General features: G+C 40.5%; 1 protein-coding gene across 1 annotated transcript in view; it reads left to right on the plus strand.

The window, feature by feature from the left end:
• DCLK3 (doublecortin like kinase 3) overlaps positions 1–22,787 on the plus strand; it is an 80,304-nt gene that overhangs the window by 53,842 nt on the left and 3,675 nt on the right. Inside the window, exon 3 of the mRNA XM_058290592.2 lies at positions 20,921–21,053. Coding sequence (XP_058146575.1) covers positions 20,921–21,053 — 133 coding nt within the window. The remainder of the gene's footprint in view (positions 1–20,920; positions 21,054–22,787) is intronic.

Raw genomic sequence — 22,787 nt, forward strand, 5'->3', positions numbered from 1 at the left:
CATGGAATGTTCTTCTAATTATTTAGGTCTTTTTTGATTTCTTTTAGCAATGTATTATAGTTTTCTGAATACAAGTGCTTTATATCCTTGGTTAAGTTTATTCCTAAATATTTGATTCTTTTAGTTGCTCTTGTAAATGGAATTTTTCCATTCTTCTTCTGCAGCTTGTGCATACTAGTGTATAGAAAGACCACTGATTTTTGTGTATTGATCTTGTATCCTGACACTCTATTGAAATAATTTACTAGCTCTAGCAGTTCTGTTGTAGATTTTTTGGGACTTTCTAGATATAGGATCATATCACTTGTGAATAGTGAAAGTTTTACTTCTTTCTTTCTGATTTGGATGCCTTTTATTTCTTTTTCTTGCCTGATTGGTCTTCCTAGGACCTTGAGCACTATATTGAACAACAGTTGTGACAAGGGGCATCCTTATCTTGTCCCTGATCTCAATGGGAAAGCTTTCAGTCTTTCACCATTGAGTACAATGTTAGTTTTGGGTTTTTTATATATGGCCTTTATCATTTTGAGAAAGTTTCCTTCAATTCCTATCTTTTGTAGTATTTTTATCAAGAAAGGATGCTATATTTTTTCAAAAGCCTTTTCTGCACCAACTGATAAGATCATGTGATTTTTCTTCTTTGATTTATTCATGTGCTGTATTATGCTGATTGATTTCCTTGTGTTGAACCACTCTTGCATGCCTGGTATAAAACCCATTTGATCATAATGAATAATTCTTTTTAAGTGTTGTTGGATTTAATTAGCTAGTATTTTATTGAGGGTTTTTGCACCTATATTCATTGGAGAAATGGGTCTGTAATTTTCTTTTTTCATAATATCTTTATCTGGCTTTGGTATAAGGGTGATATTGGCTTTATGGAATGAGTTTGGTACATTTCTTCTTGTTCAGTTTTTTGGAAGAGATTGAATAAGGTTGGTATTAAATCTTCTTTGAATGCTTGGTAAAACTCGCCTGGGTTTTTCATTCTGGGGAGCTTTTTGATGACTGTTTCAATCTCTTTACTTGCGATAGGTTTGCTGAGGTCTTCTTTTTCTTCTAGGGCCAGTGGGTTGTTTGTATGTTTCTAGGAATTTTTCCATTTTGTCTACGTTGTCTAGTTTTTTTGACATAAAGTTGTTCATAGTATCCCCTTATAGCTGTCTTTTACTATGGGGTCTGTAGTAATGTTCCTGTTTTCATTTTTTATTTCATTTATTTGCATCTTCTCTCTTTTTTTCTTAGTCAGTCTAGATAAGGGTTTGTTAATTTTGTTAATCTTGAAGAACCAACTTTTGGTTTTGTTAATTCTCTCTATTGTTTTATTGTTCTTAATTTCATTCATTTCTCTTCTGATCTTTATTTCATTCCTTCTACTTGCTTTGGGATTAGTTTGCTATTCTTTTTCTAGTTACTCCAAAAGTATATTTAGGTCATTGATTTCAGCTCTTTCCTTTTTAAATGTAATCATTGAGGGCTATATATTTTCCTCTCAGTGCTGCTTTCACTGCATCCCATAGGTTCTGATATGTTATATTCTCATTGCCCTTCATATCAAGATATTTACTGATTTCTCTCAAAATTTCTTCTTTGATCCATGATTGTTTAAAATGTGTTGTTTAATCTCCAAATATATGTGAATTTTCCTGTTTTCTGTCATTTGTTGATTTCCAGCTTTATTCCATTATGATCAGAGAAAGTGCTTTGTATAATTTAAATTTTGTTGAATTTATGGAGATGTACTTTGTGACCAAATATATGGTCTATCCTGGAGAAAGATCCGTGAGTACTTGGAAAGAATGTATAGCCAGCTATTTTGGAATGCAGTGTTCTGTATATGTCTATTAGGTTTGGTCCATTTATCATATTATTCAAGCTCTCTGTTTCTTCCTTGATCCTCTGCCCAGATGTTCTATCCAGTGCTGAGAGTGGTGTATTGAAGTCTCAAAGTATTTTTGTAGAGATGTCTATTTCTTCCTTCGGTTTTGCCAGTGTTTGCCTCATATATCTTGGGGCATCCTGGTTAGATGCATATACATTTATTATTGTTATTTCTTCCTGGTTATTAATATGTAATGTAGTTCCTTGTCTCTAATAACAGTTTTGCTTTTAAAATCTATATCATCTGATATAAGTATAGCTATCCCAGCTTTTCTTTGGTTACTGAATGTATGGAATATCTTTTTCCAACCTTCACTTTCAGTCTATTGGTATCCTTGGATCTAAAGTGAGTCTCTTGCAGACAGTATATAGATAGCTTATATTTTTGTATCCATTCCACCAATCTGCGTCTTTTGATTGGGGAATTTAATCCATTAACATTCAATGTTAATACCATAAAGGTAGTTCTTATTTCCTCCATTTTGATCTTTGCCTTTTTTCTGTTATTTTATTTTGAAACTTTTAGTTACTGACATGGATACAGTCATCATTTCTAGACTCTCTTCCAAGCCTCTTTCTCTTGTCTTTTCTTTTTAGGCTGTAACATTATCTTTAGTATTTCCTGCAAAGCTAGTCTTTTTGTTATAAATTCCCTCAGTTTTTGTTTATCTGTGAATATTCTAATCTCACCCTCATTTTTTAAAGGTAGTCTTGCCAGATAAAAATCCTTGACTGGCAGTTTTTCTTAAATATCTTAAATGTATTATATCACTGCCTTCTTGCCTCCATGGCTTCTGATGAGAAATCAGCACTTAATCTTATTGTGTATCCCTTATATGTTATGCTTTGCTTTTCTCTTGCTGCTTTCAGAATTCTCTTTGTCTTTGGCATTTGACATTCTGATTAGTATATGTCTTGAAGTTGGTCTATTTGGACTTATTCAGATGGGAGTACATTGTGCTTCTTGGACACAGATATCTATGTCCTTTAATAGGGTGGTGAAATTTTCCAACATTATTTCTTCAAATATTCCTTCTGCCCCTTTTCCTTTCTCTTCTCCTTCTGGGACACCCATGACATGTATGTTTGCATGTTTCTTGCTGTCATTTAGTTCCCTGAGACCTATACAATTTTTCTTACTCTTTTCTTCATTTCTTCTTTTGTATGTTTATTTTTGGAAGTCATGTCTTCGAGCTCACTGGTCCTTTCTTCTGCTTCCTCGTATCTGCTGTTATATGCTTCCAGTGTTTTAAAAAAAATTTTTATTGATGTATATAACTCATACATAAACAATAAGTGTATAGTGATAGTTGTGAACTTACAAAACATACATTTATAACATACAAAACTCTTGTACCTCACTCTACCACCAATAACTTACATTACTGTTAAACATTTTTAACTAATGATTAAAGAGCATTGTCAAAATATTACTACTAACCAAAGTATTTTCCCCCAACCCACTCTATTATTATTATCTTTATATCCTTTATATATGAACATACGTAAACAATAAGTGTTTAGTAAAAGTTGTGAACTTACAAAGAAAACATGCATAACATCATACAGGGGTCCCTTCACCAACACCTTCCATTGTCATGAGATGTTTGGTACAAATTATGAAAGAATATTATAAAAATCTTACTACTAATTATAGTCCTTATCTTACATTTGATATATTTTCCCCCAACCCACCCTATTACTATTTTTTAATTATATTTTTTTATAACAGAAGTTGTAACCTTACAAACAATCATGCATATGTTCAGAATTCCCTAACAACACCCCTCTATCAACACCACACCATGGTGCAACATTTGTTACAGATTATAAGACAATATGATCTGATTGTTACCATATCCATAGTGTACATTTGGCACACATTTTCCATACTGCCTCATTATCAACACAGTACATCTTTGGCATAGATGTAAGAATATTATATCATTACTGCTAACCACAGTCCATAGGTCACTCCAGTTGTATTTTTCCCATGCTTCTGCACATTCCCACCAATGTGCAATAGTGATGTACACTTGCTCTAGCTCACAAAGGACACTCTTGCATCTGTACCATCAATGACAGTTCTCATCTACTCTTGGTTTACTGTGCAATACAGTCCCTAGATTATTCTCTAGCATTCTGTCAATTGGCATTTACATCCCTAGACTACCATTTCAGCCACATACCCATTTATAAACTAGCTGTTACTATTTGTTACCATCTACTCTATACATTCCCACACTTTTTACAATAAAGCTAATTAAAATTTTTACATACATTAAACATCAGTAGTACATCTCAGTCTTCCTCTTATCTCCTTTAAGAATCCACCACCTATCACCAGGTCTTGAAGACATTTTCCTATAATTTCTTCTAGGAGCTTTATGGTTCTTGATTTTATTTTTATGTTTTTGATCCATTTTGAGTTAATTTTTGAATAAGGTGTGAAATAGGGGTCCTCTTTCCTTTTTTTTGACTGTGAATATCCAGTTCTCTCAGCACCATTTGTTGAATGGACTATTCTTCCTGAGCTGTGTGCGTCTGACAGGATAGTAAAAAATCACTTGACTGTATATGTGAGGGTCTGTTTCTGAACCATCAGTTTGGTGCCATTTGTCTATGTGTCTGTCTTTATGCCAGTTCCATGCTATTTTTACCATTACAGCTAGGCAATATGATTTAAAGTCTGAAGATGAGAGTTTGCTTTTCATTTTTTAAGATTTTTTTTTTTTTTACCTTTTTAAAAAGATTTATTTATTTATTTAATTCCCCTCCCCTCCCCTGGTTTTCTGTTCTCTGTGTCTTTTTGCTGCGTCTTGTTTCTTTGTCCGCTTCTGTTGTCATCAGCAGCACGGCAAGTGTGGGCGGCGCCATTACTGGGCAGGCTGCACTTTCTTTCGCACTGGGCGGCTCTCCTTACGGGTGCACTCCTTGCATGTGGGGCTCCCCTACGCAGGGGGTACCCCTGTGTGGCAGGGCACTCCTTGCGGGCATCAGCACTGCGCATGGGCCAGCTCCACACGGTTCAAGGAGGCCCGGGGTTTGAACCGCGGACCTCCCATGTGGTAGACGGACGCCCTAGCCACTGGGCCAAGTCCATTTTTTAAGATCTTTCTGGCTGTTCAGGACCTCTTACCCTTCCAAATAAATTTGATAATCGTGTTTTCAATTTTAAAAATGCTGGTGGACTTTATATTGGGGATTACATTGAATCTGTATATCAATTTGAGTAGAACTGACATCTTAATGATATTTAGTCTTCCAATCTGTGAGCATGGAATGTTCTTCCCATTATTTAGGCCTTTTTTGATTTCTTTTAACATTGAGTTGCAGTTTTCTGAATACAAGTGCTTTACATTGTTGGTTAAGTTTATAACTGACTATTTGAGTTTTATCTGTCATATTTTGTTTTCACCACTCTTTCGACACTTTTAGTTACTTTTATTGATATAATCTTCATTTCTAGACTCTCCTCCAGGCCTCTCTCTCCTGTCTTTTCTTTTCAGTCTCTAGCATACCCTTTAGTATTTTGGTCTCTTGTTTAGAAATTCTTTCAGTTTCTGTTTATCTGTGAATATTCTAAACTTGCCCTCATTTCTGAAAGACGGTCTTGCCAGATAAAAGATTCTTGGTTGGAAGTTTTTTCCTCTAGTAGTATCTTAAATGTATCATACCAGTGTTTTCTTGCCTCCATGGTTTCTGATGAGAAGTCAGCACTTAATCTTATTGGACATCCCTTATATGTTATGCATTGCTTTTCTCTTGCTGTTCTCAGAATTCTCTCTTTGCCTTTGTCATTTGACATTCTGATTAGTATGTATCTTGGAGTTGGTCTTTCGGATTTATTCAGATGGGAGTACGTTTGCTTCTCGAACAGGGATATCTATGTCCTTCAATAGGGTTGGGAAATTTTCTACCATTATTTCTTCAAATATTCCTTCTGCCCCCATTCCCTTCTCTTCTCTTTGTGGGATCCCATGACATGTATGCTTGCATGTCTTTTGCTGTCATTTAGTTCCCTGAGATCTTGTTCAATTTTTCCCATTCTTTTCTTCATCTGGTCTTTTGTATGCTTACTTTCAGAGGCCATTTCTTCAAACTCACCAATCCTTTCTTCTGCCTCCTCAAATCTGCTGTTATATGATTCCAATGTTTTTAAATTTCATTTATTGCATCTTTCATCCCCATAAGATCTGCTATTTTTCTGTGTATGCTTTAAAACTCTTATTTGTGCTCTTCCAATGTCTTCTTAATATTCCTAATCTCTTTAGCCATCTCATTGAATGTATTAGGGAGATTTGTGTGAACATATATGAATAGTTGTTCCAACTCCTTCGTGTCATCTGAAGACTTATCTTGTTCCTTTAACTGGGCCATATCTTCCTGTTTCTTGGTGTGGATTGTTATTTTTTTTTTTTTTAGTTTGAATTTTTTTTTATTGGCTTTGTAATAATATTACATTAAAAAAATATATATATGAGGTCCCATTGAACCCTACCACCCCCACCCCACCTCTCCCCCCCCCCCCCCAGCAACACTCCTTCCCATCATCATGACACATCCATTGCATTTGGCAAGTACATCTTTGGGCACTTCTGCACCTCATGGTCAATGGTCCACATCATGGCCCATACTCTCCCCCATTCCATCCAGTGGGCCCTGTGAGGATTTACAATGTCCAGTGATTGCCCCTGAAGCACCATCCAGGGCAGCTCCATGTCCCAAAGACGCCTCCACCTCTCATCTCTTCCTGCCTTTCCCTATACCCATCAGCCATCATGTCCACTTTTCTCAATCCAATGCCACCTTTTCTATGTGGACATTGGATTGGTTGTGTCCATTGCACCTCTATGTCAAGAGGAGGCTCAGATTCCACATGGATGCTGGATGCAATCCTCCCACTTTCAGTTGTAATCACTCTAGGCTCCATGGTGTGGTGGTTGTCCTTCTTCAACTCCATCTTAGCTGAGTGTGGTGAGCCCAATAAGTCAGACTGTAGGTGCTGGAGTCTGTTGAGGCTCAGGACCTGGCTATCACATTGTCAGTCCAGAGATTCAAATCCCCTAAATATATCTTAAACCCCGACACTAACTGCACCTCCAGCGGATTGTTATTTTTTGTTGGTGTCTTGGCATCTGGCTTACTAGAGTATTTATTTTGGGTGTAGTTTTTCTCTTTAGTTTAGGGCTTCCTGCTCTTTCTTTCTTGCTGGTTGTGTAGTAGGAGCCCAGGAGGTAGTTGGTGCTATAAGCTGTGGAGGCTCAAGCTGCTCTCATTGCCCCAGGGACAGATGAAGCTTCTTCCAACTTTCTTCTTTGCCAAGGGTAGGGACAGAACCACAGCTGTGTGGAATAATCCAAGTCCTGCAGGCCTAGACTGTAGTTGCCCAGAGAGACTGATGAAGCTTCATGCCCTCTTCTCCCCTGCCTGGGGCAGGGGTGGAGCTGCAGGCGTGGGCACCAATCTATGCAGTGTGTGTCCAAGATGACCACACTTGCCCTGGTAGACTTCTGATTATTCAACCTGTGTCAGCCAAATGTACCTGGAGTTACCTGCATAGGTTGGTGCAGGGCTGGCCAGCCTCCTCCCTGCCAGAGGTGGGGCTGAAGCCTAGGCTAGGACTGCAGGTTGATGAATCTTCTCTGCTGATGGGCAGTCTCCTCCTTCCATTCCTTCAAGGATGTGGCAGGATGCTCTTCTTGTCTCCTGGAGCTCCCAAAGAATTGCTTCAGCTAGTTCCAGATAGCTCTGGGTGTTTACTAACTGCCCTGTAGCAGGAGCTGCCTCTAGGAGTTCTTTACTCCGCTGCCATCTTCCCCCCAGTGTGTTTTTAATTTCATTTATTGCACCTTTCATTCCCATAAGATCTTTTCTTTTTCAGTCTATGCTTTCAAATTTTTCTTTGTGGTCCCCCAGTGTCTTCTTAATATTCTTAATCTCTTTAGCCATATCATTGAATTTCCTAAGGAGATTTGTTTAAACATCTACAATTACTTGTCTCAACTCCTTTATGTCACCTGCAGGGTTATCTTGTTCCTTCAACTGGGCTGTATCTGCCTGCTTCTTGGTATGGATTGTGATTTTTTGTTGTTGCTTTCGCATCTGGCTTGCTAGATGTATTTATTCTGGGTGCAGTTTCTCCCTTTAGGACTTCCTTGTCTTTTGCCCCTTGATGTTGTGTAGTAGGAGTTGAGGATGTAGTTGGTGCTGCAAGTTATGCAGACTGAAGCTGCCCATGTTGCCACAGGAATTGATGAAGCTTCTCCCACCTTCTCCCCTATCAGGGGTAGGGACAGAGCTGCAGCCGTGTATAATAATCCAAGTCTGGCAGGACAAGACGGCCTGTAGTTGCCTGGAGAGACTAATGAAGGTTCCTACTCTTCCTCCCCTACCTTGGCGGGGATGGAGCTATACTTACGGGCAGCAATCTATTCCCTGTGTGTCCAAAATGACCACAGTTGCTCAGGGAAACTGATGGAGCACCAGACACCTTCCCTGCTGGGGTGGGAATGGACCCTCTGGAGTGCCCAACAATCTAATCTCTGTGGGCCAAATATGCCTGCCGTTGCCCTGAGGGGCTGAGGAAGTGCTGTCCCTTCTGCCCTTTATGGGATGGGAACAGAACCACCAACACTCAACAGCTCCGTCCTGGTAGGCTGAAAGTACCCTCCATTGCCCGGGAGGCTGAGGAAACACCAGCCCCCTCCTATCCTATTAGGGCCTGGGTTTGGATCCACAGGCACCCAACAGTTCAGTCCCTGTAGGCTGAAAGTACCCACCCGTGTCTGGAGAGGCTGTGGAGACACCAAACCCCTTCTATCCTGTTGAGGGTGGGGGTGGATCCATAGGCATCCAACAGTCCGGTCCATGCAGGCTGAAAGTGCTGTTGCCCGGAAAGGCTGTGGAAACACCAACCCCCTACTTTCCCACTGGGGGGTAAGGGTGCATCCACAAGTACCCACCAGTGCAGGTTGTGTGGGCCAAAAGCACCTGCAATTACCCAGAGAGGCTGGACAAAGAGTCCATCTCTTGTTCTCTTGGGGATGGGGGTGGAGCCACAGGTGCCCAGTGGCTGGGTTTGTGCAGACCAAAATTGCCTGAAGTTGCCCTGAGAAGTTGAGGGAACACCAGCCCCCTACTGTCCTATGGGGGGACAGAGGTGGAGATGGGCTCTGAAGGCACTCAACAAACCAGTTCGTGTGGCTGAAAATCCTGCCATTGCCTGGAGAGGCCGAGGATACCAGCCCCTCTCCTATCCTATTGGGGTGCAGGAATGCAGCCCCTGGTGACCTACTATTCAGTCTCTGCCAGGGGAGACACCTGCAGTTGCCTGGAGAACCTGGTGCAGGTCCCGGCATCTTCCTCTCTGCTGGAGGTGGGGCTGGAGCTTAGGGCTAGGGCTGCAGGCCAGTCTAGGTGGAAAGAAGCCGGTCCCCCAATTCACAGGATTTTCAACCAGCCCCGCTTCCCCTCATGCCAGGGATGGAGTAAAAATGGTGGCTACTGGCCTCCTTCTGACCTGGACAGGCTCAAAGATAAGTTGTTCCTAGGATTATACTTTAGCCCACCGAATTTACTCATCAGTAGCTGAAGCCAGTGCCACACCACGTCTTCCTCCCCTGTTTTTTGGGAAGAGGAGCTTCCAATACCAGCCACAGATCAGCTCCCGAGGCAGCTCGTGCCTCCAGTGGAGGACGGATACCAACCTCCTTGGTGTGGAGCCTCTACTTATGAGTCTTATGGGCAGTCTCCTCCTTCTGTTCCTTCAAGGACGTTGCAGGATGCTCTTCTGGCCTCCTGGAGACCCTAAACAGGTGCTTCAGCTAGCTCCAGAGAGCTCTGGGTGTTTGCTAACTGCCCTGGAGCTGACTCTAGGAGCTCTTTACTCCACTGCCATCTTGGCATCCTCCCTCCAGAATTGCATTTTAGTTATACATCTCTGACTTTCCATTCGGGCTAGGTTAATTATGCAGATATTCGATTGCCAGTGACTCAGGCTCAGTAATTACAATGTGAACACATCACAGGAACCACAGCAAGTGCAGAGAACAGTCTTTTCTGAGGGCCCTGCAGGAACGGCCACTCAGTCCTGCATTTCTGGGTATTGCTGTGTCCGGAGTGCTGACGGGGGACGGGAGGAACCAGCGCCCCCCATGTGCTGTGGGAGCAGTGGGACCCTGTGCCCTCAGTTCCTGTGGCGATGTGAGGACAGGGCCTGGGCCTGCCGGCAAGTTGGTCATTTCTCTGACTCTGGTGGCGCCAACGAGTCTTCCTTGGGTGAGTTTGCCCAGGCTTATTCTAGAAATTCTTCCCGTGGTGGTGTAATGAGCTACTCTGTTCACCTTTTCCCTGAGCAGTCGGCTTTACCATGAGACCTAGGACAGGGCAGAGTGGGGGAAAGGGACGGACCAGGCCCATACCTGAGAGGATAGCTGGGAGCAGGATGGGGGGGTCTTTGGTGTGGACGAGCAGATCCTAAAAGGGGAGAAGGCTACCAAAGGCCAGCCTCCTGTGTTTCACTTTTTACCTGAAGTCAGTCCTGCTCTTCAGAGGTGAACTGTTATGGGGGGCTAAAAAAATAAAAAATAAAACACATTTTTTAAAAACTTTATTTAGTACATCTAATAGTTGAAAATAGAAGCAATAATTTAAAAATAAAAAGAAAACACAGTTGAATAAAAAACATTTCTCAATTATTAATAAAATATACTGGATACATGTAAGCTTTTTTTGATTCATACATGTTACACAATATATTTGGTTCACAGTAGTGCAATCGTGCAGTATTTGTCATTTTGTGTCTGGCTTGCTTCGCTCAACGTGATGTCCCTCAGGTTCATCCATGTTGTTGTATGCTTTATGACTTCATTTCTTCTTCCAGTTGCATAATATTCCACCGTGTGAATATACCACAGTTTTTTTATCCACTCATCGATTGATGGACACCTGCATTGAGAAAAACACTTATAAAGTGCTTTCTTCGGGGGCCAGGCACTATTCTAACACCTTACAAATAGTAATTCACTTAATCCTCATAATCTCCCTATTAGGTGGGTCATTTGCATCCCCATTTTTCAGATGGGGAAATGGAGGCACGGGGCGGTCGGGGCGAGTTACTTGACAGTTCCGTAGTAAATGGTGAGCTGAAATTTGAACCTTGCTAGCTGGGGTTATGACTAGTGTCTGGTGCCGAATCTTCTGGCAAAGAGTCGTTTTAGTTGCAGGAGCTGAGGCAGCCTCATCCTGAAGTTCCTGAGGCCCAGAACCAAGTGGACTGTCTGCTCCCCTGGCAGGGGGCAGAACCTGAGTGTCATCATGTTACAAACAGCGCTTTTGCCCCAAGTCCCGCAGGCAGGGCAGGGCCCAGGTGGAGAGCTGACAGGTCCTGGTGTGTGGGCCAAGATCCCCATGGCACTGCTTGGCTGTCTGGGCTTCAAGACAAAACCAGCAGGTGGGCACCGTAACTGGCTTCTGTGTCCTGCCACTTTATCTGGAGTCCCCCTCCCTCCGACCCACCTGCCGCCCAGCGTCAGCTCCTCTCGTGGCCGCGTCTCTCCCCTACCACCCTCCATGCCAGAGAGCAAAAGGGCCAGCGGGACCAAGTGGTGTGGGGAGTGATGCTGGAGGAACTGGGAGAAAGTCAGTTGTTTCTTCATTCAGTCAGAGTTGGAGGAGGGCAGATAGTGCCCAGTGTGCTTAGTGTCCTACCTCACCAGAATAAAGAGGCTGTGAAACCTCTTTGTCTGGTGTCTTTATCTCTTGGTGTCCTGAAACTTCTGTCAAAGTGGGGCGCAGGTGGCAGACTGGGGTAGGGGATGGGGGTAGGGCAGAAGGAAGAGAAGCGTTCCCTGCTGTTTGGAGGTGAACGCTTCCTATTGGGGTACCCTTTGGCCCTACTTGTCTGAGTACTGGCTAGTGTTGAAGGAGGCTGGAGTTTTGATTGGTGCCCGTCATTTAACCTTTTCCCAGAGTGGAAAACTGCTTCCATGTCACAGGGGTACCAATGTGGTTTTTTAATTTTTTAAATTATTATCTTTTTTTTTTTAAAGTACATGGATCACACAAAACGTTACATTAAAAAATATAAGAAGTTCCCATACACCCCACTCCCCACACCCCCCACTCCTCCCATATTGACAACTTCTTTCATCAGTGTGGTACATTCATTGCATTTGATGAGTACATTTTGGAACACTGCTACACAGCATGGATTATAGTTTATGTTGTAGTTTGCACTCTCTCCCACCCATTCAGTGGGTTATGGCAAGATACATAGTGTCCTGTATCTGTCCCTGCAATATCATTCAGGACAACTCCAAGTCCCGAAAATGCCCCCACATCACACCTCTTCTTCCCTCTCCCTGCCCTCAGCAACTCCCGTGGCCACTGTCTCCACATCAGTGATATAATTTCTCCCATTGCTAGAGTCACAATACTTCTCCTTGCTGCACGATAGGCTAGGCTTACTGCCTTCTTTCTTTCTTTTTTTTAATGTGGAATATAATATAGCTTTAGTTCTATTTTTTCCTTGCATGGTGCCATAGATACTTGCTAAGCTCACCGCTCACTTCTTGTAGGTTAAGACCTAGCTTTTCCTAGCAGTCATCTGCTAAACCGCAAACACCTTGAGGGTGAAGGAGGTCAGGGCAAATATGAACTTGGCAGTGGGAAATGGTTTACCAGAGATCAGAAAGCCCGTCACCACTTGAAGGAGATCCAGAGGTCGGATAAGTTTCGATGGGGCATGGAAGGCGATTTGAGTCTCTGTATTCATTGTTTTCCTTTTTCTTTTTGTGGTAAAGTATGCACATATAAAATTTACCACACTAACCATTTGAAAATGTACAAATAAGTGGCATTAAGTACATTCATAATGCTGTGCAGTCAAAACCACTCTCGACTTCCAGAATATTTTCATCGCTCAAACAGAAACTCTAAACTCATTAAGTGGTCACGCCCCACTCTCTTCTCCTCCTGCCAACCACTAATCTGCTTTCTGTCTCCACGGATTTGTTTATTCTGGATATTTCATATACATGGAATCATAGAATATGTAATCTTTAGTGTCTGTTTTCTTTGACTTACCATTGTGTTTTCAAGGTTAATTCCTGATGTAGAATGTCTCAGTATTTCATTCTTTTCTACTCCTGAAATAATATTCCATTGTGTTTATATAGCACATTTTGTGTATCCATTTATCTGTTGATGGACACTTTTTTTTTAAAATCAGCTATTTTATTAAAAAAATTTTGTCTTTATTTTTTAATATTACATTAAAAAAATATGAGGCCCCTATATACACCCCACACCCCTCACCCCACTCCTCCCCCCATAATAACAACCTCCTCCATCATCATGAGACATTCATTGCATTTGGTGAATTCATCTCTGAGCACTGCTGCACCTCATGGTCAATGGGCCACATCATAACCCACACTCTTCCACAGTCCACCCAGTGGGCCATGGGACGACATACAATGTCCAGTAACTGTCCCTGCAGCACCACCCAGGACAACTCCAAGTCCTGAAAACGCCCCCACATCTCATCTCTTCCTCCCATTCCCTACCCCCAGCAGCCACCATGGACACTTTCTCCACACCAATGCCACATTTTCTTTGATTAGTAGTCACAATAGTTCATGAATAGAATATCAGTAAGTCCACTCTAATCTATACTCTATTCCTCCATCCTGTGGATCTTGGAATGGTTGTGTCCACTCCACATCTATATCAACAGGGGGCTTAGATTCCACATGGATAATGGACGCAATTCTCCTGCTTTCAGTTGTAGGCGCTCTTGGCTCCCTGGTGTGGTGGTTGACCTTCTAAACCTCTGGGAATAATACTGTTATGTATCTTGACATGCAAATACTTGAGCCTCTTCTTTCAGTTTTTTTAAGTTTTTCATTTTTTTTGTTAGTTTGGCTTTTTCTTGTTGAATTGTAGGATTTCTTTTTATATTATGGATAGTAAACCTTTATTGGATATGTGGTTTCCAAATAGTTTCTTCCATACTTTAGGTTATATTTTTACTTTCATATTGAAGTCCACTGATGCAAATTTTTTTTTTTTTAATTTTGATCAAGTCCCATTTATCTACTTTTTCTTTCGTTGCTTGTGCTTTGGGTGTAAAATTTAAGAAACTGTTGCCTAACATAGGCCCTGAAGGTGCTTCCAGGAATATTATAGCTTTGGTTCTTTTTTTTCTTCCAATTTCTCTCCTTTAATTAAAAGAAAAAAATCATAGTTTGTACAAGAATGAAAATTTTTTAAAAAAATTTTTCATTGTGTTTTTTAAAAAAAGATAAATAGATCACACAAAATGTTATGTTAAAAAACATAAGAGGTTCCCATATACCCCACTCCCCCTCCCCACTCGTCCCATATCAACATCCCCTTCCATCAGTGAGGCACTTTCATAGCATTTCATGAGTACACCCTGGAGCACTGCCACACTGCATGGACCATAGTTTACACTGTAGTTCACACTCTCCCCCATTCCATCCAGTGGGTTATGGCAGGTTAAACAATGCCCTGCATCTGTCCCTGCAGTATCGTTCAGGACAACTTCAAGTCCTGAAAATGCCCCATATCACACCTCTTTTTCTCTCTCCCTGCCCTCAGCAACTCCCGTGGCCACTATCTCCACATCAATGATACAATTCCATTGTTAGCGTCACAACAATTCTATAGTAGAATACAGCAAGTCCACTCCAATCCATATTATATTCCTCCACCTTGTGGATCCTGGGATAGCAACGTCCACACCATCTCTAACTCGAGATGGGGCTTAGATCCCACATGGCTGATGGATGTGATTCTCCTGCTTGCAGTTGTAGACACTCTCGGTTCCCTGGTGTGGTGCTTGACCATTCTCACCTTCCTGTCAGCTGACCCGGGTATGTCCAATGAACTGGAGAGTAGGCGTTGCAACTCTGCTGAGGCTCAGGGCCCAGCTGGCACATGGACAGTCCAGAGATTCAAGTCTCCTGAGCACACACAAACCCTAGCGCCAACCACAGGTTCAGTAAAAGTGACAGAAGAGGAATGTGTAGAGAGGAGTTTTGGTTCTTATATTTAGGTCTTTGATCAATTTTGAGGTAAATTTTGTATATGGTATGAGGTAGGGGTCCCCCTTCATTTCTTGCTTATGGATATCCAATTTTCCCAGCACCATTTATTGAAAAGACTGTTCTTTCCCCATTGAATTGACTTGATTATCTTGTCAAAATCAAATGGCCAAGCATGTGTGGGTTTATTTCTGTGCTCTCAATTCTTTTCCTTATGCCACTGCATCATTGTTTTGGTTATTGTAGCTTTGTAAAACATTTTGAAATCAGGAAATATGAGTCTTCTAAGTTTGTTCTTCTTTTTAAAGAGGTTTTGGCTATACAGGTCTCCTTACCCTTCTATATTTTTTGATTAGCTTTTTCTTTTCTGCAAATAAGTTTGTTGGAATTTTGATTGAGATTACATTGAATCTATAGGTGACTTTGAGTAAAATTAACATCTTAATGATATTTAGTCTTCCAATCCATGACTACGGAACATCCTTCCATTTGTTTAGTACTACTTTGATTTCATTTAGCAGTGTTGTGTAGATTTCCATGTACCAGTCCTTTGATCCTTGATTAAGTTTATCAATAGATATTGTATTATTTTAGTTGCTATTGGAAATGGCAAAATAGAATCTGTACTGATTTATGCATGTTGGTCTTGTATCCTTCCACTTTGCTTAATTCATTTATTAGCTGTAGTAGCTGTGTTGTAGATTTTTCAGAATTTTCTGTATATAGGATTGTTCTAGTTTGCTAGGCTGCTGAAAGCAATATAGCATGAAATAAGTTATTTTTTAATGATGGGAGTTTATTAGCTTTCAAGCTTATAGTTTTGAGGCTGTGAAAATGTCCAAATCAAGGTATCATCAAGATGATGTTTTCTTCCTGAAGACTGGCTTCTGGCAATCCCGAAATCCTCTGCCAGGGCAAGGCCCATGGCAGCATCTGCTGGTCTCTCCCTTCTCTTAGATTTCATTGCTTTCAACTTCTTGATTCTGTGGGTCTCTCTCTTTCTCTCTTTGTATTCATCCCATTTATAAAGGAGTAAGAAGATCAAGACTTACCGTGGACCATGCCTTAACTGAAATGTCATTAAACCCTGCTTACAACAGGTCTACACCCACAGGAATGGACTAATTTTAAGAACAGGACTTTTGGGATACATACAGTTCCAAACCACCACACTCCACACTGTGGACCCCCAAAAGACATGTTCTTTCTACATACAAAATACATTCATTCCACCACAATATCCCAAAAGCCATATGTCATTTTAGTAACAACGCTAAGTACAAAGTTTCATCAAATTGGCTATAGGTGTGGTCTGTCCTAGGGTATAGTTCCTCTGGCTGTGGACCAGTGAAATTTAGAGAACAAGGTACTTGCATCTAATATACAAAGGAGGGACAGTCATAGGATTAAAATTCACATTCCTCTAGGGAGAATTTGGAAGGAAAACAGGTGTCACAGGTTCCAAGCAATTCCAAAACCTTATAGGGCACACTCCATTTGATTTCAAGGTCTGAGAGTCATCTGTAGAATGACATTTTGTCCTCCAGACCTGAGGGAGCACCAGCTCCACCCTTTCCAAGTCTGGTGACGGCCAGACTCTTTGCAATCTCCAGAGAATAGGCTCAACCTTCAGAACAATGTGTGGTAGCTAGACTCTCCACAATCCCCAGGGATTATGCTCCACCCTCTCTGAAGATGTGGACAGCAGCACACTTCCTAAATAGCATCACATTTATAAAGGACTCCAGTAAGAGGATTAAGACCCACCCTGGACCATGCCTTAACTGAAGTGAACGCATTAAAACCCACCCACACTGGACCATGCCTTAACTGAAGTGAATGCATTAAAACCCACCCACCCTGGACCATGACTTAACTGAAGTGAACACATTAAAACCCACCCACCCTGGACCATGCCTTAACTGAAGTGAACGCATTAAAACCCACTCACAGTAGGTTCACACCCACAGGAATGGACTAGCTTTAAGAAGATGATTTCATGGGATTCACACAGTTGCAGAGCACCACGAGACTCATGCCTTCTCCAAATAAGAAAATTTTAATTCTTCCTTTCCAGTTTGGATTCTTTTTATTCCCTTTTCTTGTCTAGATAGAACTTCCAGTACAATTTTGATAACATGGTGACAGTAGACATCCTTATTTTTTTCCTGACTTAAAGGGGAAGTTTTCATTGTCACCATTTTAACATCATTGAGTATAATGTTAGCTGTGGGCTTTTCATATACGCCTTTTATCACATTGAAGAAATTTCCTTCTTTGGTACTTTGGAACTGTATGTACCCCCAAAGATCATGTTCATTGCTGTTGTAAGTAGGAGTTTTAATGAGGTTGCTTCAGTTACGCTGTAGCCCAGGGTGGATCTTATTCCTCTTATTGGAGTCCTTTATAATTGGTATAAAGTCAGAGAGAAAGATAAAGTCAAGGAAACAAGAAGCTGAAAGCAATGAAACCTAGAAGAAAAGGGAGAGACCAGTAGGTACTTCCATTTGCCTAGCGATATGACAGAGGAGCCAAGGATTGCCTGCTGCTAGGCTTTGGGAAGAACATTGCCTTGATGTGGGCATTTTCACAGCCTCAAATCTGTAAGCTTGTGAGCTAATAAATTCCCATTGTGTAAGCCAAGACCGTTTCAAAACCACCTAGTTTTCTAAGCATTATTATCAAGAAGGATGCCGGATTCTGTCAAATGACTTTCTTTCGTCAATTGTTCCATTAATATAGTGTATTACATTAATTAATTTGCTTATGGTGTACCATCCTTACAAACCTGGGATAAGTCCCACACTTTTCTTTACTTTTTTTTTTTTTTTTTTGAGTTAGGCCAGTAATTTATTCAGGAAGGGAGGAAAGAGAAATGGGAGAAATTAACAGAGCAGGGGTCCCAGGTAGAGAGGAAGGGGCTGAAAAGTGATAAAGAGGGCTGATTTACAGGCTACAATTTACCATTATAGGTTATAAATGCCCAGGTTTTACTTGTGTGGTGATCCAAGCAGGGGAGAAGCAGCTGGAACCTGGGTCCAGACGCAAGAGAGCATGAGAGAGAGAATTTTGGCCTGCTGCTTTTTAAACTGCTAATTACTCCACCCCTTTGCTCATGGCAGGGGAGGAGTTCCAGCTGTTCACCACTTTGATTGCTTATTTCCCCCATCAATCTCCCAGGAGGGCCCAATGAGAAAGCCCTTGGGGAAATATCTGAGGCTACTCCTGGTTCTGGAGGAAGTCTTCTTCTGAGTGGCAGAATCTTGGGGGAGGGCTGGGCTTTTCTTTGTTGTTGTTTTTTCCCTTACTGATTCAATTCTTTACTTGTTTTTGTTCTGTTTGGAACCTCTATTTCTTTGTGAGTCAGTGTAGGTAGTTCGTGTGTTTCCAGGAATTTGTCCATTTCATCTATGTAATCTAATTTGTTGTCATGCAGTTGTTTATAATATTCTCTTATATAGTCTTTTTATTTCTACGGGGCCAGTAGTAATGCCCCCCCCCCCCCCCAATCGTTTCTGATTTTGGTTATTTGGGCTCTCTTTCTCTGGCAGTCTAGTTAAAGATTTGTCAATTTTATTTGTTTTTTCAACTTTTACTTTTGTTGTTCTCTCAATTTCATTTATTTCTGCTCTAATCTTTATTTCCTTCTTTCTGTTCACTTTGGGTTTAGTATGCTATATTTTTTCTAGATCCTCTAATTGTGAGGTTAGGTCTGATTTGAAGTCTTTCTTCTTCTTTCTTCTCTTCTCCTTTTTTGAGGTACCAGACCTCATATGTGGGAAGCAGGCACTCAACCAGTTGAGCCACATCTGCTTCCCTTTCTTCTTTTTTAATGAAGGCATTTTGAGCTATAAATTTCCATCTCAGCACAGCTTTGCTAAATCCCATAAATTTTGGATTGTTGTGTTTTCGTTTTCATTCATCTCAGGCTATTTCCTAATTTCCCTTGTGATTGTTTCTGGAGGGGTCACTCCTAGCACAAGTCTAATACAGGCAATGTTTATGTGGCCCTGAGTAGCAAAATGGAGAATCAGTTGCTGTGATGGGCAGATCAGAGGATACAGGTAGAGGAGACCTGGTTCCTAATCCCCATTCTTCTCAAAGAGCTCTTGACCTTATGCAATAATTAAAACAGTGTAAAAAGGTTCTAAAGAAGACAACTAAAAGAAGATTAATAGGAGAGAAGAAGTGATATTTAATCCACCTTTCCTCCTGTAGGACCTCATCTAATAACTCTTTTTTTATTATCAAGAAAACTAACATTTCTTCTTATATATAGTTATTTTTTTCTTTCAGCACAAAAGGAACTCAGGTTTCTCCTAACTTGAAAACAAAAACAATAAGCAAACCCAAACCCCTCCATTGATTCCTCAGCCAATCATAAGAGAAATTAGGAAATATCTTGAGGCTCTGTCAGTTGTTTTTGCTTGTTCAAAGATTTTGTAGGGAAGTGACAATCTGCTGCCATCTTGGTTGACAGGAAGTTATATTGTGGTATTGATTTGGATTTCCCTAATAACAATGGTGTTTGAGTATTTTTTCATGAGCTTGTTGACCATTTGTATATATTCTTTGGAGAAATATCTGTTCAAGTTCTTTGTCCATTTTTAATTGGGTTATCTTTCCGTTGTTAAGTTTTTAAGAGTTCTTTATATAATGTGTTTAGTAGACCCTATATGATTTGCTAATATTCTTTCCCATTCTATGTATTGTCTATTCACTGTCTTGATACTATCCTTTGGTATGAAAAAATTTTAATATTGATGATTTCGAATTTATCTGTTTTTCTTTTGTTGCTTGTTTTTTTGTTGTCATGTTTAAGAAACCATTGCTGAGTCCAAGGACATATGTCTTCCCCTATGTGTTTTTTCCTAAGAATTTTGTAATTTCACCCTTAAATTTAAATCCATTGTGAATTAATTTTGCTTATGTGTGAGATAAAGGTCCAACTCTATCCTTTTACATGTTGATATCCAGTTGTCCCAGAACCGTTTATTGAAGAGTCTATCTCCATTATGGAGTGAAAAGTAGCTTAATGTTTTCCCTACTTTTAAAATGCCTAATTGCACCTTTCCCTAATACTAAGTGGAAGTAGGTATATAGGAAAAATAAGAAATCATTTTTCTTCTATTTTTGTGCATTAATGGTTAGAACCCTGTTTAGTTTAAATAGTTAGAAAATCATCTCAGTTCAAAAAGAATGAAATTATCTAGCATTTGTGATGTGCAAAATGGGATGACCAACTCATCCTACTTTACAGACATTGACAGAACTCCTAACATAAGCTTATTTGCTGGAAGTTATCACCCTCTTTTTCACAAAGGAGGAAATGGAGGCTCAGTTGATTAAAAAAATTTGTCCAAGACCATTCAGCTGCAAGTTTTGGGGTTGAAATTATTCAATAACTCCTGGCAAGTTTGGTTATTAATCCTCTACATCCTGCCCCAGGTAGGGCACAGTCTCCATCCACTGCATATTTGTCTATTTCTTCTACTTCATTGTAATTCTCAGTTCTTTTTCCTTCTTCCTAGCCTATGCATTACCCACAGGCATTCTGTAGTTTGCACTAGGCTCAAAGATCACTAATCTTTGTCTAACTCAGGGCTGTCCAACAGAACTTTCTGCAATGATGGAATGTTCTCCATCGACGTCTATGTCGCTACTGAGCACTTGAAATGTGCCTGGAGCATCTGAGGAAAGTAGTCTTAATTTAAATGCATTTACATTTAAATAGAGATATAAATAGCTACCATATGCGATGACAGTAAATCTAATGCATTGGTTCTTTAGTTGAAAATGTGTACACCTGTCAGAGAGAGCAAGTTGGATTTATCAGCCTAGGACTAAACTGTGAACTTCTATGGCTTATTGCTTGCTTATTCTGACCTTGCATGTTTATTCTCACTAATTTTCCTTTTTTGTTCTCATCATAATTTTGACGATTTGAGGATTTTGTCTCTTTACAGGTTCAGCGAAATGAGGACAAATCTACTACCTTGAAACTGGCTGATTTTGGCCTTGCAAAGCATGTGATGAGACCCATATTTACTGTGTGTGGGACTCCAACTTATGTAGCTCCTGAAATTCTTTCTGAGAAAGGTAAGTGCTATACACTGCCCTGTGGGACTCTAGCCCATTTACCAACAGATGTTTTATATGTAGTATTTAATATTTTTCAATGTGAAAAATTGAGAGTTAATGCTAAGGGTTTGACTTGAACTTTAGTAAAAACACTCAAAGCAGGTTCCTTTGACCAAAGCATGAGCACTTTTTCCCCATCAGACCTGCCCTTATTACAGAAGAATGTGTGCGTGTTTCTGTGTGTTAGCAGGGCAATGAGATAATGGAGAACTGGATGGGGGAACTCAAGCAACAGGCCAATTGTACCACTGACTGAGGCCCCTTCTAGTGGGAGACTTGAAACAGTCATTATTGTACTTTGTTTACAAAGTTTCCACCAATTTTGCATTTAGAGGAAGAATGGAATCACATTTTCCCCATGAAAAATATTTCTTATCTGTGTATGTATGGTGTAGGGGTCTAATGAATGGTATTAATGACATACTGTGTAAGGTATATAAAAAGGAAATCACTTTTATTATTATATTGCTCCAAATATATATGAATGACTCTTTGGCTGTGGTACTCCAGGAGAAATCAAGTTACCTAACCTAGGCATATGAAAAGGTTCTGGATGGGTTGCTGGAGTGGTGGTAGGGAAAGGGGAGGAATAGCTTCCCAGCAGTAGAAGCATCAGGGAAGCTAAAATGAGGAGATTAGAATGTGCATGGAGGTTTGGCAGTAGAGACATTGAGAAGATGAGGTATCAAGCAGCAGAGGGAGATATAGATGGTTGGGTAGATTGAAGCTAGATTGCCACAAATGAGAAGGCTGGGAGAAGAGTTTGTGGACAACATAGTGGCGATTGTAATGATGATAGTGAGAGCCTCAGAAGAATACTGAGGGACCATAATATGTTTGTAGCATTGATGTGGAGACAGTGGCCACAGCAGTTGCTGAGAGCAGGAAGAGGGAAGAAGAGATGTGCTGTGGGGGCATTTTCAGGACTTGGGGTTGTCCTAAATGATATTGCAGGGACAGATGCTGGACATTGTATATCCTGCCATAACCCACTGAATGGACTGGGGGAGAGTATAAACTACAATGTAAATTATAATCCATGCAGTGCAGCAGTGCTCCAAAATGTTTTTCACCAAATGCAATGAATGTGCCACAATAATGAAAGAGGTTGTTGATGTGGGAGGAGTGGGGTATGGTATGGTGTGGTGTATAGGGGAACCTCTTATATTTTTTAGTGTAACATTTTTTGCGATCTATGTATCTTAAAAAATAAAAAAAATAGAGGCAAGAAGGAAAAAATACAAAAAAATAGAGAAGAAGGAGAGCAAACAGTCAACAGGAATTCTTAAAGAAACCACATTTGTAGTAGCACTAACTTAAATAGGGCATTGGAAAACAAAACTCCTTTATGAGATGGGGATGAGGTGAGTTAAATAAGGGTGGATAATAAAGGGAATACTGACATTCATGAGAAATAATGCTTTTGGATATATTTTTACACATGAAATGCCATGCTATAATATTAAGTGACTAAAATACAGTATATGTACAGTATGATCTTAATTTTGTTGAAGAATGAATGTGCGTATGTATACAGCTAGTAAACATCCATCTTTTTCTAATCTTAAAAAGAAGCCAGTAAATGATATTTCTTAAAATGAGAGAGAAGGCGATGGATGGATAAGAAGTAGATAGAGACTGCTAGTACGGACTGGGCTTCTTGAGTGATCTCTGGGGAAGGGCCAGGTTTTA

The sequence above is a fragment of the Dasypus novemcinctus genome, chromosome 31 (genome assembly GCF_030445035.2).
Source record: "Dasypus novemcinctus isolate mDasNov1 chromosome 31, mDasNov1.1.hap2, whole genome shotgun sequence".
Lineage (NCBI taxonomy): Eukaryota > Metazoa > Chordata > Mammalia > Cingulata > Dasypodidae > Dasypus > Dasypus novemcinctus.